We start from the raw sequence: 11,457 nt of genomic DNA on the forward strand, positions 1-11,457 counted from the left end.
CGGAGCAGGAGCCACCAGGACCTCCCGCCGCCCGGCCACGGAGCGAGGTCCGCTGTTCGGTCAGTCTCCTGTGCCAGCGGCCAGCACTTCCCTGCCGGCCGCCCAGGTGTCCCCTTGTGCTAGTGACAGACAGCGGAGACGGTCATTTAAAGCAGCCAGGAGACTTCCATCGAAAAGAGAAAAGGCGCCGGGCCTGCTCTGGGGGAGCGCTTTGCAGGCCAGCGGGTGCGGGTGAGGTGAGGAGCCCTGGGCCACGCGCACCCTCCACGCTGTCTCCCGGCGCTCACCCTGTGGCAGGGGCAGCGGGATCACCGCCATGCCCCCGGGCCCCGCCCACCCCAGAGGCCCCTCCTCTCCCTGGTGCCTAGCACAGTGCCCCCGCTCCAGTGCGGCCCCCAGGGACACTGCCCAGCTCACCCCCTCAGGGAACCTCAGGGCACAGGCGGCCAGCGCACCTCCAGGGCATCTTCAGGGCAGCACTGGGGCATTTCTACCGTGGCCCACGAGAAAGAGCCGTCTGACCACTCGGAGGATGGCACCTCCCTCGGCACTGGGGAGGGAGCTCCCCGTGATGCCGATCCTTGTGCTGCAGGGACACAGTCCTGCGGTTCCTTAAAAACATTTCGTCATTCTCACTGACAAATATTTAAGTCATTTATTGCCGTTAAGTCACAGCATTTCAGAAGACACACTGCATGGAAAGGGACACTCTTCAGACCCTGGGGTGAGACCTGAAGGGTGTAGCTGGGGTTGTCTCATGGTCGTTACAGAACAAGGCCAGAGCTCTGAGCACCCAGGTCTGAGAGTCACAGGCTTTGATCTCTTCCGTTGCGCGTTCAGCAAATTCTAACAGATAACAACACGGCCTCAGAGAAAGCATCGCTGGGATCACGGAATGGCTGCCTGTGTGACGGCTGGTCAGGGGGAGGAGGAGAGTAGTCAGTACTTGGGAGGCAGCTGGGGCGGGTCAGGGGCTCAGGGGCTCTCGCTGTGGGTGGGAATGGTTGGGTTAGTAAAACAGCACTCAGCGGGTCGTCCTCAGCAGGGCGTCCTGTCCTGATGACGGAGCCGGAAGCCCAGCAGCGGGCAGAGCCCCCTGCCTGTCACGCTGCTGCCTTCTTATTCATGCTGCAGGGAGACAAGGACAGGGAGTGTCACTGCCGCCTCAGGGCCGGCGGCTTTAAGAAGCCCTCACACAGCAGCCGTTCCCACTCCCGACGTGATGGAGACACCCCCTGTCCACGCTGTAGTCAGTGCATCTGCACAGCGTGGCGGGGATGCCCAGGCACGGTTTCACACTCAGCAGCACAGCTTTCTCAGAACGGGTTTCACATCCATCTGCACACACTCATGGCCCAAATGCCCAAGGCAGGACCGGGCCCGCTCCCCTCCGTCAGCAAAGAGGACGAGCTGGCGCTGCTTACTTGTATTTGATGAGCCGCCCGCCCTGGATGAGCTGGGCCACCTCGTTGGTGGCGTGGCACACGAACAGGAGCCAGTTGCGAGGCTGCACCTTGTAGGCAAATCTCATGAACGTCAGAGAGTAACAGCAGAGGGCTGCAACACCAAGCAGAGGGGAGCAATGACTCACGGTTCAGAGACCTGGTGTGGGAGGGAACCCAGATCCACCGGCAGCAGCCTGAGCCAACCAGAGAAGCTCTTCCGCTAAGACTGTGACAGGAGGTAAATTCTGGCGGAAAGGCACCAGGAGTGGGAAGCTCAGCAGATATCGGACTCTCCTGGTGGGTGCCGTTACTTATCACCTGAACATTATAAGGATGGGGTGTCGGAGGGAGGGAGTGGGCACTTGAGTCCCAGCCACGGTCCTGTCCCCTCGAGTTGTTCAGTCCCTCACCTGCAGGAACTGCTTTGTCATCCTCTCAACAGCTTTATGGTCAAATATCAGGGTTTCAAGTCAATGTAAGAAAGCGTTTTCCGACTACGCCCCAGAGGACACCTTCAGCTGGGAGCAGTCAGCCGCCGGCTAGCGGGCTCCAGGGCTCCCAAGGCAGCATTTCAGAGCCACCTGCCTGTCCTCCTGTGAGGGGGGGGTGCCATTTCCTAAGTGACTGTCCTGTCCAGAGCTGCACTGGGGAGCTGTTTATGCTAATGATGCGGGGAAAGGCCGCAGGTGTTCAGAGCACACACTCACCAAACGTCATCCGCCCACTGATAATCTCCGGAGACTTTTTCATGTCATTGATGGCGGCGATGGGGAGACCCCAGTTGGCTACTGGGCCCCAGAAGTGCTGTGGGAAGACAGAGGAGGGAAGGAAGGGAAAGGAAAAATGAAGGCGGAGCTGTGAACAGCTGGGCTTCTTACTTCGTCAGTGTGAGCCTCGGGAAACAAATCCCCGAGCTTAGGCCTGGCTCACTGGTCAACCGGTGAAGAGTGTGCCTGTGAGTCAGCAGTTCTTACAAGGTGAGTTCAAAGCCAGGAAGGACTGGCAGTTTCCCAAGTCCTGACCAGCTTTCAGAGGTCAACGGAGTCACCTGATTGTCCCATTCAGAGAACTTTACAGTGAGATGAACTTCTCACACCATTCAGTCTTGCCATAACTTAAAACCTGTGATAACTATTCTCCATAATTTAATGCTTAAATCTATCAAAACTTCTTTTTCAAATTTTCATTGACATCTTTTAATATGCAGACCCTAAACTGGATACTTTCTCTGAAGAAAGGAACTTTAATACGGGAAATTTCTTTGGGCTCATGTGAGCTATTTTAAGATCTGAGAACCTGGAAATCTACACTCAAGAGTCTCAGATATTAAGACTGGAAAATAGCCCTAGCTGGTTTGGCTCAGTGGATAGAGCGTCGGCCTGCGGATTGAAGGGTCCCGGGTTTGATTCCGGTCAAGGGCACATGCCTGGGTCGCAGGCTCCATCTCCGGTAGGGAGCCCGAAGGAGGCAGCTGATTGATAATTCTCTGTCATCACTGATGTTTCAATCTCTCCCTCTCCCTTTCTCTCTGAAATAAAAATAGATATTTTTAAAAAGATTGGAAAATACTTGTAAAATAATAGCAACAACTTCTATTTTTAAAATGGACCAACAGCTTTTCATTTTACAACCATGGGGCCGTCCCAGGACACCAATGTTCAGCTGCCCATGCTTAACAGCCGACTCAGGTGTGGAGTGATGAGTGACAGGTTCTGGGAGGCAGGGCGTGCACTGTGGCCGTGCCCATGACCGGCACTGAAACACATCTCTTATAAAGTCCCTAAAAGGTAAAAGTAACTTCCACACTAGCTGACTAAGGTACCTACCTCAGCAAGTTTAATACGCGCTTTCTAACTAGGGCAAGGCTCTCGTGCTCGCGTCCCTTTTTAAAGTACGTTAGTCTACGCTCTAGCAGATAGTCACCATAATGTCTAGAAAAAGAAGGAATTTCATGATAAATATTTGAAAGGAAAAAATTAACATATTTTGGATTAAATGGGAAAATACTTCTATTTCATTATAAATTTGTAACTTGGGTTAAAGAACATCCACACGAATGAAGCGCCATGACCTGGCTACTGACTGGGTGGAGTCTGTGCCGCCAGCAGCCAGGCTCTGTGCCCACTGCTACCAGCGAGGCCGGCCCCTGGGTCCTGCAGAGGCGGGACTCTAGGAGGGACCAGAGGGCGCCCTCAGCCCGCTCCCCCCGCCCTGGTGCTGGTCATCACGCTAGCTCCAGCAAAGGGGTCTGCTGTCCCTAACTCTGGTGATGCAGGGTCTGCAACAGCCTGACGTGACGGAGGAAGGATTTTCTTACCGTGCTGTTTTGTGGGAAATCACCGCGGTTCGGGCGGAGACATGAAAAGAGAAAGAAGGAGAAGGTCAGGCGTTTTCAGAGGCGGGTCCCCGAGCCACCTGGGCCTCAGTCTGTGCAGCCTCGGTGCCGGAGCTGCGGGGTGGGCAGCTCGGCTCTTCCCCGAGAAGTCTAGTGACATTTCTAATAACAACCTGGACCTAATGAAATTAAACCTTAATTTATTTAAAAAAAAAAAAGTGTGATCCTTAGAGGGCGCCAATAGAAACATAATGCAATTCACAAGCAGGAGCCACGTATGCAATCTAAACATTTCTAAACGGAAAAACAGAAGTTAGTTTGATTAAGTTTATTTATTCCCACATGTCCGAAGTCCTTCCATCTGAACACACAACCAGCGGCGATGCCTGAGTGCGGTGTCCTGTGTTCTATTTTGTGCCGTGTCTGAGACGCGGCGTGTGTTGACGGGCACCTGTGGGGACCGGCCACATTTCAGGGGCTCGTGGCTCTCACCCCACACAGCACGGGCTTACAGGGCCGTTCCTTAGAAAATGACGAGCTGGAGAGAAGCACAAGGCTGCAGAGTTTTATTAACAACCAACGTCCCACTTTCACTGACTAAGGTTTCCACCAGAATGAAGCCCTAGGAAGAGGCGTACTGTTATTTCTGTTTACCACGGAGAGGCGGGGACCTGAAGCGGTGCCTTCCATTCACAAGGCATTCAAAGAAATAGTTACTGAATAAATGAATAGGAAAAACTTTCAATGTCAACTGAACCGTTTTCCTCAACGCTAAGCTTCAGCCCATTTAGAATATATGGAAAGTTCTACAGCGAATGCCTTTTATTTCTGAAATGGCAATTCTTCTTGCCAGGATACAGCTTAATTGTTCTGTGAAGGCAAAACCTTAAAGTTTCTCCACGGAACGAGGTGTTGAAATACTGATAAAATCTCCCATAGACACGCGCCCGACACTTCCAGAGGTTTTGACCCAGAGTCTGTGGCGGTTCCAGTTTACAGCGTGAATTGTTGGCTGACGGAGCTGAGCAGGTTCTGCTATGAAATATCAGCAGAAGCCTAATGAACTGGGCCTCAGGCCGTCACAGCGAGTCCACGGGACAGCGACAGCGCTTTCCCGGGCGGAGGGCGAGGACCTCCCGGTGCGGGTTGGGGGGGATTAGCGGGGGGTGCCACGGGCCACGCTCCGGACACGGCTCGGCTCCTGGTCTGAGCACAGGCCTCGTACTGAGCTACATGTTGGCAACAACGCACTTCCTGTCCCTACAAAACTGTTCCAGAAGAGGCAGTGCCGACCACCTAGAATGCCATCTGGAGCTACTTTAGTTTTCCATCAGGACTCTCTCCCTGCACGTGCAATAGTCCAAGCTCTACCCTGGCTCACGACAGGTGGCTTCAGTAAACGCAAAGGTGCCGGCGGCTGAAGCAGCGCAGTGAGCGGTTCATGCAGCAAGAACTCGCTGGAAGCCCATGGGCGTTGGTCCTCCGCAGGGCAGGGCTGAAAAGCAGCGTAAAGTTCTATAGCGAATGCCTGGCAACTCCCCACCTGATGGCCCTCCCACTGTTTACCCACCGTTACCTTCATCTGCCTACGGGCCTTGCCAAGGGGCAAATGTGTGTCCACATAAGGCGGACCGAGCTGGACCGGGCCAGACTGGGCTGGAGTCCGGTGCCTCTTCCAGCGAGGCCTCCACTGGCCGCAGGCCTTCTAAGGGCCCATTTCCTGGGCAGCATCCTCAGACCTGCACCCGCCGGGAGGTCGGCATGAGGGACGTGGAGAAGGAAATTCCTGCCCGCAGACGCGGTTCAATCCGGTTCAATCCGAAAGCCCTGCACACGGAAGCCTGGCAGCCACACCGTGATGAACCCGCTGCTGCCAGGAACGCAGGAAGAACTAGTTCCCCAACAAACGCAGCGCCAAGCCTGGGCCTGGACGGGGAGGTGCGGAGGGGAGGGGTCCGCTGCACGGGGCGCTCAGCACACCGCGGCAGCAAAAAAAACCATGCACTCAGACAAGCGGGCCCCTGGGCGCGCACTGAGGGGGTCCCCCCGCCCCGCCCCGCGCCTCCCCGGGGGCACCAGGGGCGTCCTCAGCGCCTCCGGGCACGGACGGGCCAGGCCCGGGGTTAGAGGGAGGCGGCCCAGGTGCCCGCGGGGGCCGTCCCCGGGCACTCGCCCCCGGCAGCCACGGGGCGCCGTCCCCGGGAGCCGCGCGGACACTCACTAGTCCCGGTGCCCCCAACGCGCAGCGCGGCGCGGCTCCCGGCGGCAGGGGGTGGGGGGACGCGGCGGCCTCGCCGGGCAGGGGGACGGGGCGCGGGGAGCCCTCCGCTCCCCACGGGAAGGGCAGGGCCACCGGGGAGCGGAGAGAGACACGCCGGTCCTCGGCCGCACGGTCCGACCCCGGGCCGCAGACTCGCGCTTGAGGACATTTTGGATTTCAGTCCCGCCTACGCGCGGACGCCAAGTCCGTGAGATGACAACAGGGAGAGGCGGCCTCGGCCGCACATTCGTCCCGGCTGCAGGCCCTTCCCGGCCGCGCGCCGCCCCGGGCGTCTCCTCCGCGCGCCCCGGCTCACCCCGGCGCACCGGGCGGCAGGTGCAGAGGGGAGCCCCCGCCCCGCTGTCCGAGCCCCCGGCCCCTGCGCCCCCGCCCGGCCCTCCTCCCGGAGCTCGCGTCGCGGCCGGGCCCACCTCATGAGGTAGTCCCGGAAGTCCTTGCTCCGGACATAGTCCGCCGCCTTGCGCACCAGCGCGCCCGCCATGGCCGTGCCGCACGCAGGCCGCCGTCGCCGCCGCCACTCGGAGCCCCGCAGCCAGGCCCAGCGGACAGAGGGGACACACGCCGCCCGCCGCCCGCGTCACGACAGCTCGGCCCCGCCTTACGGCCGCCGGCGCTCGGCCAATGGGAGGGCTCGGGGCGGGAGGCGGCCAGCGGATTGGCCCGCGCGCGCCGCACACCTTCTCCCCGCCCCCCGGGCGCTCGGGGGCGGGGCCTCTGCCGTAAACTGGCCGGACCCGGCGGCGTCTGGCGGGCGGTTGCTAGGCGGTTGCTGGGCGGTGACACTCCGGCGGCGTCCGCTCAAGGGCACGGCGCCCGCCTCTCCGGTCCCCGCGCCGCCCCGCGCTTCCTCAAGTCCACGCAGGCCCGGCGTGCGAGGGGCCTGGAGCCACGGGGTTCGGCGGGGCGGTTTCTGTCGTTCAGGGTTTACTTTTGTGTTTGATTCTCCATCCGGGCCTCCGTGGGGGTGACTCGGGCATTGGAGACGCTGCAGGGACGGTCTTGGCCCAGGAGCATCGCCTGGGGGACGGTGCCTCGGGCGCGTGTTCACATCGGTGATGGGCCAGCACGCGCGGCTCTGGAGCCACAGCGCCCCGGACGGCGGGTGTGCCGTGTCCCGCGGGCGGCAGCCCTTCCCGCGCACCGACTGCGAGCTGCGGGCGCCCCTCCCGCGGGGAGAGCGGGGTGGTCCCGGTGCCTCCGGTCCGGTCGAGGGGACGCTGTGCAGCAGCAGCAAGAAGAGGCCTCGGTGTGCGCCGGGGCGACCGTTACGATCACCGGAAAAGCGGAAAAGCGTCCAGGCGCAGTGGGGACGCCCTCAAGGGAGGCAAAGGGGTTTGAGGATTAACAATGGTAACAGGTGCCTCCTGTTGATCGTAGGCACTTGCACACCGTTTCTCCTCCTGTCAACCCAGGAGGGGGGTGTAAGGAACTGCATGGCTTCCTGGATAAAAACCAAACTGCTCCCCCTCCCCCCACAAACAAACACACAAACAAAACCACCGCAAACTTCCCCTGCCAGATTGGCGGGCGGAGAAGGCCTCTCGTAGGCCTGTGATCCTCTCCGATGCTGAGCAGCCGTCTCCTGAGCCGTGTTCAGCTGGACAAAAGGCTTTCTAAGAGCAGAAATTCCTATAATAGCAAAAACCGTGACCTGTGAAGCGGGTGTAAGCATGATGTTCAATGTTGAGTTCACATTTCTGGGCAAAAATGAAAGAAGGCAGACATGAGGGAGCCTGTATCGTGGGATTCCAAGTGTGTGAATGTCCAGAGTACACAGTCCACGGACGCAGGAAATAGAGGGGGGCTGCCTGTGGCCGGGAAAGTTGGGGAGTCGGCACTGACCGCTGGCATGCACTGTCCTCCTGGGCGATGGAAATGGCCTGATGGTGGTTGTGGTGGTTGCACAACTTTGTGAATATGCTAAACGCCATCAAATTACACACCTGAAGGGGGTGAATTAGATGCTATGGAATTATATCTCATAAAAGTTACATTGAAACACTTTTTTATATTTTATTGATTTTTTACAGAAAGGAAGGGAGAGGGATAGAGAGTTAGAAACATCGAAGAGAGAAACATCCATCAGCTGCCTCTTGCACACACACACACACACCCCTTACTGGGGATGTGCCCGCAACTAAGGTACATGCCTTTGACCAGAATCGAACCTGGGACCCTTCAGTTCGTAGGCCGATGCTCTATCCCAGTGGTTCTCAACCTTCCTAATGCCGCGACCCTTTAATACAGTTCCTCATGTCGTGGTGACCCCCAATTTCATTGTTACAAATTGAACATAATTAAAGCATAGTGATTAATCACAAAAACAATATGTAACTACATATGTGTTTTCCGATGGTCTTAGGCGACCCCTGTGAAAGGGTCATTCAGGTTGAGAACCACTGCTCTATCTGCTGAGCCAAATCGGTTAGGGCTACTTTAAAAAACAGTAATTTTTTTAAAACCTCAAAAAGGTGCATAGGAAAGCAAATAACCCCTGAGACGCTGCCATGATCAGGGCGCCGACTTGCCGTTTCCGCGAGAGCAGTAGCTGTGTGAACTGTCTCAGGCAGCCTCAGGCGAAGGAGTCTTCAGGGCGAGCCCAGCGAGTGAGGGAGGAGGGAGGGTAGGAGGGGAAGAAGCCAGGTGGCAGTCCCTGTGAGGGACCGATTCGGACGGATCACGGGATGGATGCTACGAGCAGTGAGGGCTTGCGGGGGGCCGGGCGCTATGGGCAGCAGAGGCCCCCCGGGGTCACTCACGGATTGACAGGGAGGGACTCGCTGATGACGGCGGGGTGTCTCCTGGAGCCGTGCGACATCAAGTACACAGCGCAGGGACCTGAATCCAATTGAGCCTGTAGCTCCGCCCCAGGTCCCAGGAATGAAAGGGTGAGAGGAACTAGCCCAAGGATGGGACCTGTCCGGGAGGGAGCATTGGAGAGGACACAGGGACGGAGCCCTCTGGGCCACACGCCCAGGGCACTGACCATCCGGATGGACGCAGCCCAGAGGAAACCTAACGGGAGCCGCTGCCGAATTCGAGGCTTCCGTAGCCACGTGAGGCTTCCGTAGCCACGTTAAAACGTAAAAGGAAACAGGTGGAATTGATTTTACTCATCTATTTAGTCCAAACCATCTAAGACAGTGGTTCTCAACCTTGGCTGCACATTAGAATCACCTGGGAATCTTTTTAAAATCCTGATTTCTGGGCCCCATCCTCCAGAAATTCTGTTTCTTGGTTATAGGGTGGGGCCACAACATTAGTAACAAAGAAACAGAATTTCCGGAGGATGGGGCCCAGAAATCAGGATTTTAAAAAGATTCCCAGGTGATTCTAATGTGCAGCCAAGGTTGAGACTCACTGATCTAAGATGTTATTTCAATATGTAACCAACATAAAAGTTATTATTGAAATACTTTAGGTTCTTCTTTTCATACTAAGCCTGCTAAATCTGGTGTGAATGTTAGACTTACAATTCATCTCAATTCGGCTGCCAAGTTTTCATTGGCAAAGCTTGATGTGCATTTAAGTTTCATGGAGTTTACCACTTACCGATGTATGTCCTCATTCCCAGGTGATGCCACACATTGAAATTCCAAACTGAACTGAGCACCTCCCCGAATCATTCCCCTTTAACCTTGGCACTCACATGGACAAAACCAGCTCATCATTTTCAGGAGAATTTGCTTTGAAGCAGAAGCAACAGCGGTTTCACAATGACCTGGGTTCACGTTAAGTAAATTCACCTCCTCTTGTTGCAACTCCGTGTGTTCCCTTTGAGCTCAGAGGTCATGGCTGCCCACACCGGCCGGCATCGCCTCAGTTTGGGGCAGACTTTGCAGCTGCTTCGCACAAGGCTGCCGGTCACTGTTAGAAATGTTTCCAAAATCATGACGCCTGGTTTGTATTCCAGAAGTTTCAATTGCAAACAAAGTCTCCAGCCTGGCCAGCCTGGCTCAGGAGTTGAGCATCGACCTCTGAACCGGGAGGTCACGGTTCGATTCCTGCTCAGGGCACAGGCCCAGATTGTGGGCTCGATCCCCAGCGTGACGCGTGCAGGAGGCAGCCGATCCATGATTCTCTCTCATTATTGATGTTTCTCTCTCTCTCCAGTCCTCTCTGAAATCAATAAAAATATATATTTTTTAAAAAATAAGCCCTAACTGGTTTGGCTCAGTGGAGAGAGCGTCGGCCTGCGGACTGAAGGGTCCCAGGTTCGATTCCGGCCAAGGGCATGTACATTGGTTGCGGGCAACATCCCCAGTAGGAGATGTGCAGGAGGCAGCTGATCGATGTTTCTCTCTCATCGATGTTTCTAACTCTATGCCTCTCCCTTCCTCTCTGTAAAAAAGTCAATAAAATATATTTAAAAATAAACAAATAAAATAAAATAAAACCTAAATGGTGTTTCAAGCAGTCGGAAAATTTATGTATGTTCTGAGTGCATACTGTGGGCCTGACACGTTTCCCATGAATGTGGATTTTCTTCACCGACCACGAGTTGCGGGCCCGGCTGTTCTCCGACGGGGCCGGTTGCTAGTTTCCTCCGGCACCCAGTCCGGTGTCGCCCTGGCCTTGGTTCTTGTGCCACTTTCCTCTGGTCTTGCCCAAGGCGCCGCACAAGCTCGGTCAGCCTCCCCCAGCGGCGCCTCCCGAGCCGGAGCCGCGGGCGGGGAGCGGGAGCGCTGCTGACGTGGCCAAGGCCCCCGCTGGCCCATCTCTCCGCGTGACCCGAGCCCCGGAGGTCCGCACGGCCGCTGAGCTGTGCGCGTGTGAAGCGGACACACTGCGGGTGCGACGCTGGCACACAGGTTAGAGACACACCGAGCCGCAGAGCAAGGCCACCCACTGAGCGGGCCAGTGTGGGACGGCTCTCGGCCCCAGAGCAGCGTCCACGTCGCGGGCGGCTGGGTCTGCGGGCGGTCCTCAGCAGCGTATCTGAGAGCTAATGTTTGGTTTGTCCTGGCCCATCACCGCTGGCGGCGTCTCCACCCCAAAAGGAAGGGTGCACTGGTCGAGCGAGCCTGTCCTTGGCTGTTTGCCTGGGGGGACATTCCCCCGAGTGAGGGGGGACGCGGTGTGGCTGCCCCCCCCGTGTCCCGTGCACCCTCACACGCGTGCCCACAGGAGGAAGGAGGGACAGCCACACGTCTTCCCACAGTCATCTCACAGAAGCCCCACGGCCATGGCCCCCACGCAGCTCACAGGGCCGGAGCCGGAGCCGGAATGGGAGCCGGTACCGTGGCTTCCAGCTGCTGCAGCCACGCGCTCTCCCCTTCCAGCGCCGCTCGTGCTGCGTGTCAGTCAACTTTCCCAGGCCCGGCCACGAGGCTTGGGGGTGGAGTGTCGACCTATGAACCAGGGGTCATGGTTGGACGCCGGGTTGCAGGCTCGAT

The 11,457-nt window shown here is 57.3% G+C and overlaps 1 protein-coding gene across 1 annotated transcript; it reads right to left on the reverse strand.

Annotated features, from left to right (window-relative positions):
- Positions 1 to 641: 641 nt before the first annotated feature.
- Positions 642 to 6,657, reverse strand: MPC1 (mitochondrial pyruvate carrier 1). The gene is made up of 4 exons (XM_081094431.1): positions 6,468 to 6,657; positions 2,153 to 2,249; positions 1,425 to 1,557; positions 642 to 1,128 (listed from the first exon to the last, which is right to left on the reverse strand). The coding sequence occupies exons 1-4, from the start codon at positions 6,540 to 6,542 to the stop codon at positions 1,104 to 1,106; spliced, it is 330 nt and encodes a 109-aa protein (XP_080950557.1). The 5' UTR covers positions 6,543 to 6,657; the 3' UTR covers positions 642 to 1,103.
- Between the last annotated feature and the right edge of the window lie 4,800 nt (positions 6,658 to 11,457).

Source organism: Myotis nattereri (assembly GCF_964212035.1).
Source record: "Myotis nattereri genome assembly, chromosome: 6".
NCBI classification, from domain to species: domain Eukaryota; kingdom Metazoa; phylum Chordata; class Mammalia; order Chiroptera; family Vespertilionidae; genus Myotis; species Myotis nattereri.

Bases quoted from the DNA above. Each gene is read 5' to 3' on its own strand.
- MPC1 (XM_081094431.1), bottom strand. From the start codon at position 6,542: ATGGCGGGCGCGCTGGTGCGCAAGGCGGCGGACTATGTCCGGAGCAAG. The intron at 2,250-6,467 runs GCCCGGCCGCGA...GTCTTCCCACAG, and splicing joins GGGACTACCTCATGAGGTGG to CACTTCTGGGGCCCAGTAGC. The intron at 1,558-2,152 runs GTGAGTGTGTGC...TTGGTGTTGCAG, and splicing joins CAGTGGGCGGATGACGTTTG to CCCTCTGCTGTTACTCTCTG.